We start from the raw sequence: 14,231 nt of genomic DNA on the forward strand, positions 1-14,231 counted from the left end.
GCTGCTGAAGTCACTTTTACGGGTGAGAATTTGACAGGTTTACTTGTTTAATTGGTACTAAATAAAGCTATTCTTGAGGTAACTTGTTGCTTTTTCTTTCTCCGTCCGATTGCCCAAACTGTTTCTCTGGTCACTCTAATTCTGTCCCTTGCTATGTCTCTCTCATACTCTCTCATTCTGGTCCCATCCAGGTGACCTCAGGTTTCCAGACCACCAACATGCTGATGGCCCTGCCCACCTCCTTCCTGGACCCCCTGCTGTCCTTCACCCTGATGGAGGACACCGAGATTCGGCTGCTGGTGCTGGAGATATTGGTCAGCCTCATCGATCGCCACGACAACCGGCCCAAGTTCTCCTCCATCAGGTTAAGCAGCCTCCCACACTCGTCCGAGCCATGCTCACTGTGGTGCAGCAGGGTCCCGCTGAACACGGTGTTCCTTTCACTGTGATTGGCCAACACACTGAAGAGACACCACCTACTGGAGTATTTTATATGCACACCACCACCGGACTTCACATTTAGTTAATAACTGTTTCAATGTAGTATTAGAAGTATTGAATAAACAAATTATCCACACACAAAACTTGCAGCTGTATTATCTAACCACATAGAAAATGATTTTACCTTCACCAGCTCAAAGTATTCAAGTATTCATTTTAATATTAAAATGATGCATTGCCATATGTATCTGAAGATACAATGACTGTGCATTTGATATCATATATTAATGTAATATTTTATCAAAGTCCTCGCAGAGATAAACTAAATGTATGTGAATAACAGTCTGCAGTGAAAGTGACACCTCCCTCCTCAACAGCATCATATCAGATATCTCCATCCTGAAGCTGAAAGTGGATAAGTGCTCCCGACAGGACAACCTCTTCATGAAGAAGGTGTGCGCTCATTTTCAGCCCCACAGTGTTCTGGACACACAGAATAATTGTCATCATAGATTAGTGTCCATTTTAAAACTTAGAACTGTTATAGAACAACACAGAACCGAAATGAAAATCGTTTGTGCAGCAACTAGCAGCAAAAGAGGCAAGCGAACCTGATCTCACTCCTCAGCGGAAGCTGTACATTCTATATTTTTACAGTTGATAACTGTTAGATGCTGTTAACCATGAACCAAACAAAACAATTGCCCCATAAGCCTGAAAGCAAGTGTTTCTTTCTAACTTTTGTTTCATTCTGTTTGAATAGCAAATTTACCTCTCTGACAATAGGAACAACACAGGTTATGCCATATGCAATATTTGAATATTGTGTCTTGGTCAGCTCTGAGCTGTGTGTATTTGCATGAAGCGCAGGTGTCTGTTTAACGCAGTGATTGAGCCATAACCCCCCACCCCCCCATCCCCCCCGCCCCAGCACTCTCAGAGGCTGTACCGCCACATCTTCCTGGCCTGCAAAGAGGAGAACAGCGCTCAGCTGCACTTCGAGACACTCTACGCCCTATTGGCTCTCATCAGCATGGAGCTGGCCAATGAGGAGGTGGTGGTGGACCTCATTCGCCTGGCCCTGGCCCTGCAGGTAGGGGCTACTCTGGGTGACCCTCCCCCTCCATGCCACGGTCCTTGTTTAGTGCTTTAAATGCATCTCTTTCTTTGGCCCCACCCCCAGGAACTGGCTCTGACCAATGAGGAGACCCTCCCTGTGTATAACCGCTGTGCCCTCCACGCCCTGTCCGCTGCCTACCTCAACCTCATCTGCCAGCTGACCACCGTGCCCAGCTTCTGCCAGCACATCCAGGAGGTCAGCGCTCTGCGGGCCGCGCAACATGGAGGAGGGGAACTGGGCTTACAACTAGGGGCTTGTGGGTTCGAATCCAGGTCGGTGGCACTGAGCTTGCAAAGCACTTGCTCAGAAACTGGAATCACTGATGGAAATGCTGCTGATAGCAATAGGGTGTCTGCCTAGCTGGTAAATGAGATGAGAGCCGTGTGGAAGGGAGGGTATGATGTTGCATTACATTACATTATTGGCATTTAACAGATGCTCTTATCAAGAGCGACTTACATTGATTAGAGTGTTTTTACAATGCTATCCATTCATACAGCTGGATATTTACTGAGGCAGTTGTGGGTTAAGTACCTTGCCCAGGGGTACAGCAGCAGTCCCCCAGTGGGGAATAAAACTGGCAACCTTTTGGTTATGAGTCCTGCCCCTTAACTACTAAGCTACACTGTGGAGAACATGCCCTGCAGGTGTGAATCGGGTCTTCATTTCTCCTCAGGTGATCGAGGCACGACAGAAAGAATTCCCTTTCCTGCTCCCCGAGGACATCTTCATCGAGGAACCTCGGTGAGCGCGTTCACCGGCTCAGTTCAGTGAGATACTGTCCTGCGCTGCCTGTCACTGTTGTACTCATCTCCAATGCACGTGCTGTCCACACCTGACCAGGTGCGTCTCTGAGCTCTCTCGCTTTTCAGACAATCAGCCAAACTTTTCAATCTGCTGCTCTTCTCCCCCGTGAGTACTCACGAGGTGATTCACTTCATAACCGGGTTGCGACTACCAGCCTGGCTCTCCCGAGGGACAGAGTGCCATGCACTCCATTACCAGGTGAATTTCCTGAGAGACAGAGGCTCGCACCCGAGCTCTCAGAGCCACTTTCTGCCAGGCTGGAGAAGCAATACTTATGCAGGAATGATGCAGGCGCTTTGCTTCGGTGCCCTCGTCACCGCGGCACTCGGCAGCCCGGCGTTTCTCCTCACTCTCAGAAGTGCCGCCGAGAGCCACACACTGGAACAGTCAGTTCCATCACAGACACTTTGTTCTCATGAATTATTCCTGAACTGGGCTTTTTACGGACATTTTCCAGAGACCTCAGCTGTTCATCAATAGCTGCAGTCTGGCAACTGAACTAAACGGCAAGATCCGCTCAACGGGAATACAATCCAGATAAAAATATTGTTTGGAATATATCAAATTCATTACTGTATGGAGACTATAACACTTTACTTTGATTTATATCCATAGCTTTATTTTGCTCATTTTTGCATTTCATTCAATTTTCCTTCAAATATTGCACAATCGATTTAATTGCGTTTTATATTGCATATTTAACTTTGCTTGACAAATAACAGAAATTGAACGTGTTTACTGTTCAGTTGAATTCCATAAATTGCGTATGATGACTAAAACTAATGGTCAGTTTATATTGATTCTGAGAATCATTAATTCCCATTTATCTATTTATCACGTTAAACACTGTGACTAAATGCTTCAAGTTTTTCCCACTGCTGTCCCTCTCTCAGAATCCCTCTGAACCTGGAGAAGCTGGAGGGACAGGTGCTGTTCCTACAGGCCAAAATCACAGAGGTGCTGGGGGGCAGTGGGTACAACGCTGACCGACTGGCGACCCCCTACATCCCCCAGCTCACAGGTACTCCCCGAAATGCCCCGCGCAGTGCCGGCCTGCGCTTACCGAGCTGTGCTGAAATCTGAGACCGTTTCTCCCCCCGCTCCGCAGAGGAAGACCGGCTCGCCAAGAGGAAGAGTATCGGGGACACCATCTCGCTGCAGGTGGAGGTGGACTCGAGGAACAGCCCGGAGAGAGAGGAGGTGAGAGCAGCTGCTCCCTCGCTTTCCCCATAGCAGTCACGATCCAGCTGTTTATGCAGGATGAGCCCTTTGCTCCATGCCCTGCTTCACCTCCCCTCTAACGAGCCAGCCAGGAGTGCTCAGCCTGGCTCACCCAGCCAGGAGCGCTCAGCCCGGAGCGCTCAGCCCGGCTCACCCAGCCAGGAGCGCTCAGCCCGGCTCACACAGCCCGGCTCGCTCAGCCCAGCTCACCCAGCCAGGAGCACCCAGCCAGGAGCGCTTAGCCCGGCTCATCCAGCCAGGAGCACCCAGCCAGGAGCGCTCAGCCCGGCTCACCCAGCCAGGAGCGCTCAGCCCGGCTCACCCAGCCAGGAGCGCTCAGCCCGGCTCACACAGCCCGGCTCGCTCAGCCCGGCTCACCCAGCCAGGAGCGCTTAGCCCGGCTCACCCAGCCAGGAGCACCCAGCCAGGAGCGCTCAGCCCGGCTCACCCAGCCAGGAGCACTCAGCCCAGCTCACCCAGCCAGGAGCGCTCAGCCCGGCTCACTCAGCCAGGAGCGCTCGGCCCGGCTCAATCAGCCAGGAGCGCTCAGCCTGGCTCACTCAGCCCGGCTCACCCAGCCCAGCTCACCCAGCCTGGCTCACCCAGCCAGGAGCGCTCAGCCCGGCTCACCCAGCACGGCTCACTCAGCCAGGAGTGCTCAGCCTGGCTCACACAGCCTGGCTCACTCAGCCTGGCTCACCCGGCTTGGCTCACCCAGCCCGGCTCACCCAGCCCGGCTCACTCAGCCAGGAGTACTCAGCCCGGCTCACTCAGCCAGGAGTACTCAGCCCGGCTCACCCAGCCAAGAGCACCCAGCTCGGCTCACCCAGCTCGGCTCACCCAGCCCGACTCACTCAGCCCGACTCACTCAGCCTGGCTCACCCAGCCCGGCTCACTCACTGTCCCCTTCTGTCTCCACAGAGAAGCCCTGCAGAGGAGATCACATTTGAAACTTTGAAAAAGGCCATCGGTGAGTTTCTATCCTCTTGTCATCAAAGACTTTTTGATGACTTTTTTTTTCACAATTTTGAAGTGGGGAGGACAGAATTACCCTGTCAGTACCGGGTTCATATGCAGATCAGTCGAGGACCCCTTTCCGACGTCATTCACAGTCCTCCCTGTCTCTTCCTCAGTGGACAGCATCGGGACGGAGCAGCAGGAGCGTGAGAAGAGGAGGCAGGTGGTGGAGAAGTTCCAAAAGGCGCCTTTCGAGGAGATAGCTGCTCACTGTGGGGCCAGGGTGAGTTCTGCTCTCCGAAAGCAGAAACCAAATCAGAGCAGAGAGGAAATAACAAGGCTGAAGTAGCATTTGTGTAATTGCATTTTGTCTGAAAGCCAGCCCTGTCGTAAAACCAGGCAGCCATCTTGTTCACTCTAAATACAGAAACTGCGTAGCATTCTCGTCATGCAATTGCTTTCATCTCTGAAATGTATGGTTTTAATGTGTGCTTCTACTCAGACCGTGGAATGGAATTATTTATTGAACTTGATGTTGATGATGTTGGTTACTGATGTTTATTGATCTTTAACAGGCTTCATTGCTTCAGAGTAAACTCAATCAGATCTTTGAGATCACGATCAGGTATGTTTATACGCACAGCGGTCTCATGTTGAGTCCTTTGAGTCCCTCTCTCTGTGTAGCCCGCTGAAGCAGGTGGCTGATTCTGTACACTGTGGCAGTGTAAAGTCCTGCTCTGTGTGGGTGTTGTTTTTCACACAGGCCTCCTCCCAGTCCGTCCGGCTCCATCAGCGCGGGGCAAGGCCAGTCTCAGAGACGCTCTGTGCCGGTCTACGAGATGAAGTTTCCTGACCTCTGCGTGTACTAGCGGAGGTGTGGAGAGTCTGGGAGGGAGGTCGCCGCTCGAGTGAACGGCCTCTCTTCACTGCTCCTCAGTTGGTACTAGCGGAGGTGTGGAGAGTCTGGGAGGGAGGTCTCCGCTCGAGTGAACGGCCTCTCTTCACTGCTCCTCAGTTGGTACTAGCGGAGGTGTGGAGAGTCTGGGAGGGAGGTCGCCGCTCGAGTGAACGGCCTCTCTTCACTGCTCCTCAGTTGGTACTAGCGGAGGTGTGGAGAGTCTGGGAGGGAGGTCTCCGCTCGAGTGAACGGCCTCTCTTCACTGCTCCTCAGTTGGTACTAGCGGAGGTGTGGAGAGTCTGGGAGGGAGGTCTCCGCTCGAGTGAACGGCCTCTCTTCACTGCTCCTCAGTTGGTACTAGCGGAGGTGTGGAGAGTCTGGGAGGGAGGTCTCCGCTCGAGTGAACGGCCTCTCTTCACTGCTCCTCAGTTGGTCTCCAATGTGCTGTCTTTCTCTGCACTATAAACATCAGCTGCATGACCCTTGGCCTCTTCCATCATGTCCTTACTGCAAGGGTTACAGCCCCCCACTGTGACCTGAACCCTCACCTCCCACACTGTGGTCACCAGCACCACATCACCGGATGGGACATGAGCTTGATAAGATTCACTTGCAAAGCCAGGAGTGAGTCTGACGAGTGTTATATAGATACCATGTAAATGTTCCAAAACACAGCCGTGTTTGAGCGAGTGACTTTAACCTGAAAATGACAGGGTGTTTTCATTGCAATTTTTAACTAGATGTGATATATCTACCCATAGACAATCATAGCATTTTTCCTTCAATAAAGTATGTGTGTGTGTCATTCAGAGTCACTCTGGTGGAGGAATGGAAGAATCTGTAAATGTAACTGATTTAGGGACCAATTCAGACTTGAAATACGCAAGTGCGAATCCCGCTTAAGTGCTTCCAGACAGGCAAAGTTCTCAAACAGGTCACAGAGTGTGAGAGTGAGGCACAAACAAATCCATAAGCCTCCTTTAGATGGTATGGTGTTGACAGACTGTTTCCAATGTTTTCAAATGGACAAAGCAGTGATTTGTGTCTTCAAATACCTGGAAGGAACAAGAATATGTTCAAATATTGTAATCCGTATATACTGTAATATATATGATGTGTATATACAAACAATTGCTTTTGCTATCTTTATCTACTTGATGAATAATGTGAAAAAATCCTTGAACCAAGTACACTGTGGTGTTTTGGATTTTTAAAATGACAATATTTGACACTGACATTTTCAAATTGAATTATTTTATGCAAAGGTGCTAAGGCTCATTCTGGTTCCAGAACTTCCTTAATTTTCTTGGTTTTCCAGGGTAATATGGAAGTCAGTAAGTATGAATCTAAAAAACCGAACACCACCCCCCTCCAAAAAAAAAAGAAAAAAAAAATGCTCAGTGCCCTTAAGTCTGAATTGGCCCCTAATTCATTAAGCAGAAGCTCCAGAACAGCTCACATACTGCATGTAATGTGCAGATGAAGTTAGATGGTAGTTAGAACATTTTTTCATAACATAGAGTACATACAGTGTAACACAGTATTACAATCAATTTACTGTTACGCACAAGTGCTGTAATGAAAGGGGTAACGCAATAGTGTCCAAATCCACAAATCCTTTAACAGCAAACGCCTGGATGAGGGTAATCAGGAAAGCCTGTGGGAGGTTCAGGCAGCTAAAGCTCTATGGCTCAGGTCTGATCACAGCTGTGTCATTAGCCAGTGACCAGGAGCCACAGCAGCTGAACAAATTGGCTTCACTCTGCTGGGGGTACTGTTGGGTGTGTCAGCAGTGTCCTCTCTTCTGTCTGCTGCAGTGCCCTCTAATGGCTAAGCAGGCAGCTGCAAAGTTAGCTGGTGACATCAGTGGTTATCCACCCTTCTCAAATCACTGTATTCCCTGCTGTGGTTGTCTGTGAAAAATAGCTGTTGGTCTGCGTGCAGGTGTATCGGAGGATCACTTTCTGCTCGCCTCAGCGCTTCTGTGAATACCGAGGGGGTGTGAGAGCACAGAATACAGCTGCCTACTGCAAAATCAGAGTCCAAAAGGGGAAAAAAGCACTAAGATCCTCTCCCATCCCAGCTGGAAATACTGCAGACTCAGAGGTTTCAATAAACAGCAAAGCTTAAGGGTCAGAAATATAAAGTCCTTTGATGATTACATTGCAGACTTTTTAGACTTGCATCATTAGACAATCCTTTTAGTCCACTGATTTTACTGTTCCTCTAAATGCCATTCAGTGTAGCACATTCAAAGACTTGACCTCTGCGCAAAAGTAGAAAAATATCCCCAGGTCAGGTGAGAGTGACTCCACATGCACTCTTACCATTAAGCACAACACAAAAACTCTTTAAAAGGTTGGACTCATTTCAGGGGCATATGTTGTTCTTGTTGTTATGGTTGCTGGGCATTGTCTTTGACATGTAAGTGACATTTTAAATGAGAATGAAATTATGTCTGTCAGACCTGCAGAAATTTCTACCATTGTTTAAAGACCATTGGAATGCCAATCTGATTTGTTCTTGAATGTGTAAACCTACTGCACTGTGTGTGTGTGTGTGTGTGTGTGTGTATGTGTGGTGTGTGTGTGTGTGTGTGTGTGTGTGTGTGTGTGTGTCTGTGTGTGTGTGTGTATGTGTGCGTGTGTGTGTGTGTGTGTATATGTGTGGTGTGTGTGCGTGCGTGCATGTGTGTGTGTGTGTGTGTGTGTGTATGTGTGTGTATGTGTGGTGTGTGTGTGTCTGTGTGTGTGCACTCTGTCAAACTGTTAATGTCTAAGCTGATATCAGATCAGTTCAGTCAGGCCTAAATCTTATTCTGTCTGATTCTAAAGTTGTTGTGTACTGCATTTCCAATGCTAGAGACGAGCAGGCTCTACAATGGATAGCAATGCCCAATATTGTTTAACCCTACAAGTGACTATACATACCTTTTATGCAAAAAGTTTTTAGCTTCAAGGGAGTTACAATGGTTAAAATATTGCATATTTTCATTGATATGAACATCCAGGATTTGTGTAACTCAGATTTGAACACAGTCCTTGGAGAAATAAGTCTGCATGCAATATGTGTGGATAAAATAAGCGAGTAAAACATAACATGCAACAGCAGATTCAGGCAAAGTGAAAGTTTCCCTGTATATGTGCAGTACATTATTCCTTTTCTAGTACTTTACCCCTTTATTATTGTTATTGAGTGTGTGTAATATTAGGGACTGGAGTTGTGGATTCACTGGTTAAATGAGATATGCGTCAATAACTTATCAACACTATCCTGCCAGTTTTTGACAGCTTAAACCACCAGTGTCTCTTCCTTTGAGGATCATCTAATTATTGTCACTGATCAAGGCTAAAGAGTCTGGTGAAGGCGCTCTGATGCTAAAGGCTAAAGAGGCAGGTGAAGGTGCTCTGACGCTAAAGGCTAAAGAGGCTGGTGAAGGCGCTCTGACGCTAAAGGCTAAAGAGGCAAAGAGAAAGAGCAGTGCTCAAAAAAAAAAACAATAATTTATGTTAAAAACGAGCAAAGAAAAGAAATCAACCTGAGCACAGAATTGGGTGAAAGAATGAGCCTCTTGCCCTCCAGCCACACACCTGTGTGTAATATGCCCCTAATCAGGCAGGTGTGGCTCCTTAACCCCCCCCCCCCCCCCCCCCCCACACACACACACACACACACACACACACACACACTTTTGAATCTCACGGTTAGAGTGAGAGCACTTTTAACCTGGAGGCTGCCATGACACTCCTGCAAATCAAACATTCAAACAGGAAATGTTCATATATCCTCCAATCCACTGCAACAAGAAATAGAGGAGGTAGTGGTGTCTTAAACATTCATACAGATTTACGCCTCAAAATAGTGTGTTTATAAATTAAATTCTGATTCATACAGGTAATTTCTGTCCGTACTGACATTTCACTCCACTGTCAAACCTTCAAAAAAGAGGCTCACAGTTTGAGTGCACAGACGTCACAGGCTCATGTAAAAGATGACGGCCATTATGAAGGGAGAGATTTAGCAATCATTTGATCTGAAAGAGACTTGAGTATGAGTATTTACCTTTAATGGAGGCTGCAGCCAGCTCCTCACGCTATTTCAGGTGCATGTCATTGCTAGTCTCCCACTCCTGACTCAGAGCAGTGTGTGATGGAGAGACTGCACTCCGCTCTGACCTCCGGTGTCTGGGGTTTCTGATGAATTTTACAGAGGTGGCCTTTCATATTAGCTATACATTGCTTAGGCTGGATGCTAGCTGCTCTGTAGCACAGCAATGTCCTTTGTATTGCAACAGTAGAAACTGCAATACACTTCCTTGGAAAAGTGAAATAGTTTTAGAAATAAAGACATGATGAACTAATGTTTTGGAGTTCTACAACTGAACTGTCCCATTTATAAGACATCACTTTCCTTACTGCATCTTTCATCAACAGCATGTCTGAGCAGAAATGAGAATTCTGCTTTCACTTGCTAACTAGCTAAGAAAAGTTGCAAAGAAAGCATATGGGCTGCAGAAACCCATTCACATACCTGCTCCATATGACAGATGAAGAGGAGGATGCTTTCAAAAGTTATTCTTATTAGAAAAAAGGCGTGTTTATGAGCCAGGACAATATTTAGGGCACATCTAGACATGATGCAGTAAATATATCAGATTAGGTCAGGTATTGCTCAGAAGATGTATGCAGAAGTCAGATTATGATCACATATTACTCGAGTGCTCGAGTGTGGCCAGGGACCTGATGCCTAACAAAAATATCAAATGCAAAACTGCAAGAAAGTTATTAAAATATGAGAGAAATGCATAAAGTGGCTCCATATTGGACATGACTTTGAACTTGTTGTTGTGCAACTTTCTCCGATTCAGCTGGTCTTAGCTCTTTCTCTGCTCACACAAGCTTGTCTTTGATGTTCTACTCATTTTTAATTTCTTGTGTTTATTCAGAAGGAAAATAAGAACATCTTCTGTAACTTGCAGAGTCTTGTTTTTTTAATATTTAATTCAATTTACAATATAATACATCTCAATAAATAAAAGCTTTCCACTTAAAATCCCCCCTTTTACCCGGTATTTAATCACAAAAGCATTTTTTATGTACAATATTCAGAATTTATTGGCGACTACATCATAAACTAAAAATAGCTCCTGGCAAAGAACACAGCAAAGCCCCTACCTTTTCCCAACACAGTGAACATCAGACAGGTGAACAGAAAGCTGCTCAGGAAACAGCCACAATGGGAAGGTGTGGGGAAACATTTGACCTTTGACCTTTGATGTTGAGGATGTTGAGGTTTGTGACTCCGCCCCCTCTCCCCGCCCTCTGCCCCGCCCCCCTCACGCATCCTTACTCAGCCTTCTTCTGGTGGCCGTCCTTAACGATGACGTTTTTGAAGAGAGTGAGCAGGGGCTTCTGGCTGCGCTCGTCCCAGGACTTCATGAAGCCGCCGTAGCGCTTGCTGGCGGGGGGGCCGCTCCAGCGGAAGTGGTTCATCTTGTAGGAGCCGTCCTTCTTCTCCTGGGCGGTGAGAGAGGGGTCGCCCTCCTCCAGCGCGTAGTCCGAGTCGCCCAGGGCTTCCCGCCTCTTCTCCGAGGGGTAGGCCTCGGCCGACTCCTCCTCCACGCCGTTGGGGAAGACCTTGACGGGCCGGCGCTTGCGGCCCACGGGCTTGCCCCAGCGGAAGTGCTCCATGGAGTAGGAGCGTTTCTCCTCCCGCGGCGCGCCGGGACCCTGCTCCGCCTCCACGGCGCTGCGCTCCGCCTCGGAGGGGGGCTGGAGGTGCCCCTCGCCCGGAAACACGGGGGCCTCAGCTGTCAGCTCAGACTTACACAGCTGTATGCACTCCTGCCAAAACACCACAGCGGCTTCATAATATATAACACTGGAATACGCGTCACATACATGATTACTTATATAAATACATATACACAGCAGTCCCTTTCCAACCATGCCTTTACCAGCCACCATTTCTATGGATTTTCTGTTACCCTGTTTCTTTTAACCTATTGTTATTTCTATATGATTTTGCCAGCCATAGCAGCTTATGCAGTTTGCAATGTGCGAGAGGGCAGTTAAGTCATAAACCTGCCCCCATTAAAGCAGAGAACAAGTCAGGCACCCCATGGGAGTCAAAAAGAAAAAAATGAAATTTATGTAGCTGATACATAGCAGTTATTTTCTACTGGATGGGGATTGTTGGTAGCACATTGAGGAAGATTTTCACTAGGACAACTAAGCGTGTTACGTTATGAAACTGTTTTTCAAATTAAATTTGATCAGAAATTAGTCTGAGGCTGGTTGACTATGGTCATGGCTGTATGGGGTGCAGTGAAAGGGGAGGAGTATTGTGAAGGGGGTGTGGCCTGGGTGATAAAGGGGCGGGGCTCACCATGATGCTGTTCTCTGAGCTGAGGTCTTTGCAGCGCTCCTGTGCCCAGCACTGCCCGCTGGCCTCAGAGCTGCAGGCACTCAGAAAGGCCAGAGCCACGACCCAGGATGGAGCCAGCATTGTCACGCCCACCGCGGTCTCTGGCACACAGAGGGGACACAGAGCCATGCCCGTCACCCCACGCCCCATGGCTTTTCACTCATACACACACACACGCACGCACGCATGACTGTACAAACACACACACACACACACACACATGCATTCACACACCCTCTACTCCAAAAGCACGCTGTCTGTCCCCTTCTGGGCTGATGCTGGTACCTTTGGGGAATGGAGACTGCGATCCTGTGGGCTTTTTGCCAGCTGTTTCATTCTGCTTGTGTCGGGCACCGACAGCATGACCATGGTAACCATATTGTTGTAACACTGGAGACGTCCACTCAATTGGACCCTGCTAATTACCCTCTAAAGAACCTTCAGATTTGATCAAGCAATCAGTTTAGAATCCCATTGATTCCCACGCAGCTGTTCTCACAAAGACATTAAGGACAGTCACAGTGACAGCAAAGCCCAAAGTGATGTGTTCAAGTGACGGTATGCCTTCACAGGTACAACCCCATCAAAGCTGTCATTTCTAATGTGAATTATATGTCATATATCTGCATCTTTTATAGATAGCTGTGGGTGCTTTTCATGCATTATGTAGGTGGAAATCACTATGACAATTTTCCTTAAATATGAACATACAAATTACTACTACTATTACTACTACTACTATTATTACTACTACTACTTATAATAATAATAATGACAATAATAAAAGAAAAAGTATAAGAAAAAGTTATATATTGCCTCTCAAGCATAACACTTGATATGGGGTATTGAAACAAAATAAAAAAATAAACTGATGTATAATAGACAAACATAACAATAGATAAGTAGATAAAATTGCATATTGAAAGACATTAAATTGTAATGCAAACATGAAAGGGTTACATTTTCTATAATCACACAAGATTTCTCATTGATTGCAGTGATTTCTGAACTTGCATTGATGGGCAAGAATGGAAATGTAATCGTTGCTGAAATTGGTCACTAAAGGATAAGGAGAATGCGGCATGGCGGATTACATTCATCCCTGAGTCTTTATAACACGCAACTCTATAGAACAATCCCAGAATATCAACTGTTTAAACATTTACAGAAAGCTCAGAGTGAAATCATCTCTTTGAGATCTTCTTCTTGTGTGTGTTCCTTACAAAGCAAGGATACGGTTTACACAGGTTACCTGTGTCGGATCAGAGCTGGTCTCAGGTATGCAAACGTTCTCCACTGCAACCCTACTGTATCACTATCCCACTGCATTATTTCACCTGGATATAATGTACGGGTGTGTTATCACTATCCCACTGCATTATTTCACCTGGATATAATGTACGGGTGTGTTTTATAAACACCTGTTCAGCATTCCATAGTTATAAATTAAATGAAATATTTCTATGCTTTCTTTATTCGCACGTTTTAAATTTCATACGCTACAATTAAAAATCACAGCATTTTTCTTTTAGTTCATTTTTAATACTCTATAATACCTGAGCACAATATGGTCCAATAGTCTGCATAAGTCTATTTTTTTCTTTCTTTCTCGTGTCTGTGGAACTTTTTGCATAAATATATGATTATTCCCGTTCCTATTTATCGCCATTGACCTGGTAGCATGACAGCAAATGCCATTTCAGCATGTCATGATGATGATAGCAAGATTCTAACAGTAAACAGTAAAAGTAAAAGGTTATAGGAAAATTTTCAACACCTTAAATCTTTGGATATACAGAAGCATGTTTAGCATTATTACCTGATACAATTGTTTAATTTGATTACGAGGATGTTGGTTTAGCACAGAAGCTGAAAAATCCCTGTAGTATTTCTCCTACAGAAAGTGGGTCTTACCTTTTTCTGCGCTGTCTTCAACAGGTCTCTGTTCTCTCTCTCGTTTTCTCCCTGCCTTTTGTATTCTTTCCCTCCTTTTGCACAGAGCGACCTCTGTATCGGTGAGACCTGCTCTCCTCCTGTCTCTAAGGGCTGTTTCCTAAGAGGGCCCTTTTATACCCAAACCCCCATGGCATCTTTTCAAGGACACGAGTTTGTGACGGACGTACTTCTGTGTCTCTTCAGATAGGGGAGGTGCTAATCGAAAAACTGTAGACATGACAAGCCTGCTTTTGTCAGGATGAGTGTCGGACGTCACCTCCATCGGAGACGCGGATTATTAAGGAGCTGCGACCCGTCCAGTACAGATGCAGGTTTCCCATGCTGGCCAAATGCTACAGGTATCGCGTTACACGACTTTATGGGCTAAAAAGGTTAAAACCACTGAAAGCAGACCTAGAGCAATTA

General features: G+C 46.6%; 2 protein-coding genes across 2 annotated transcripts in view; one reads left to right on the plus strand and one right to left on the minus strand.

The window, feature by feature from the left end:
• Positions 1 to 5,415, plus strand: part of efr3ba (EFR3 homolog Ba (S. cerevisiae)) — a 22,080-nt gene extending 16,665 nt beyond the window's left edge. The window contains exons 12-23 of the mRNA XM_036542656.1: positions 1 to 22; positions 192 to 364; positions 819 to 894; positions 1,373 to 1,534; positions 1,625 to 1,756; positions 2,238 to 2,305; positions 3,262 to 3,389; positions 3,477 to 3,568; positions 4,511 to 4,559; positions 4,723 to 4,829; positions 5,122 to 5,171; positions 5,310 to 5,415. The exon at positions 1 to 22 is cut by the window's left edge and continues 30 nt beyond it. Coding sequence (XP_036398549.1) covers positions 1 to 22; positions 192 to 364; positions 819 to 894; positions 1,373 to 1,534; positions 1,625 to 1,756; positions 2,238 to 2,305; positions 3,262 to 3,389; positions 3,477 to 3,568; positions 4,511 to 4,559; positions 4,723 to 4,829; positions 5,122 to 5,171; positions 5,310 to 5,415 — 1,165 coding nt within the window. The remainder of the gene's footprint in view (positions 23 to 191; positions 365 to 818; positions 895 to 1,372; positions 1,535 to 1,624; positions 1,757 to 2,237; positions 2,306 to 3,261; positions 3,390 to 3,476; positions 3,569 to 4,510; positions 4,560 to 4,722; positions 4,830 to 5,121; positions 5,172 to 5,309) is intronic.
• Positions 5,416 to 10,789: 5,374 nt separating this feature from the next.
• On the minus strand, positions 10,790 to 13,828 carry pomca (proopiomelanocortin a). Its single transcript, XM_036542404.1, has 3 exons — positions 13,785 to 13,828; positions 11,832 to 11,971; positions 10,790 to 11,287 (listed from the first exon to the last, which is right to left on the minus strand). The coding sequence occupies exons 2-3, from the start codon at positions 11,949 to 11,951 to the stop codon at positions 10,790 to 10,792; spliced, it is 618 nt and encodes a 205-aa protein (XP_036398297.1). The 5' UTR covers positions 11,952 to 11,971; positions 13,785 to 13,828.
• Between the last annotated feature and the right edge of the window lie 403 nt (positions 13,829 to 14,231).

Source organism: Megalops cyprinoides, chromosome 12 (genome assembly GCF_013368585.1).
Source record: "Megalops cyprinoides isolate fMegCyp1 chromosome 12, fMegCyp1.pri, whole genome shotgun sequence".
Taxonomy (NCBI): Eukaryota; Metazoa; Chordata; class Actinopteri; order Elopiformes; family Megalopidae; genus Megalops; species Megalops cyprinoides.

What these genes read in the sequence shown, in the direction of transcription:
- pomca (XM_036542404.1), bottom strand. Translation starts at nt 11,951, where the DNA reads ATGCTGGCTCCATCCTGGGTCGTGGCTCTGGCCTTTCTGAGTGCCTGC. An exon ending in GCTCAGAGAACAGCATCATG is followed by an intron (nt 11,288 to 11,831) that starts GTGAGCCCCGCC and finishes GTGTTTTGGCAG; the next exon opens with GAGTGCATACAGCTGTGTAA.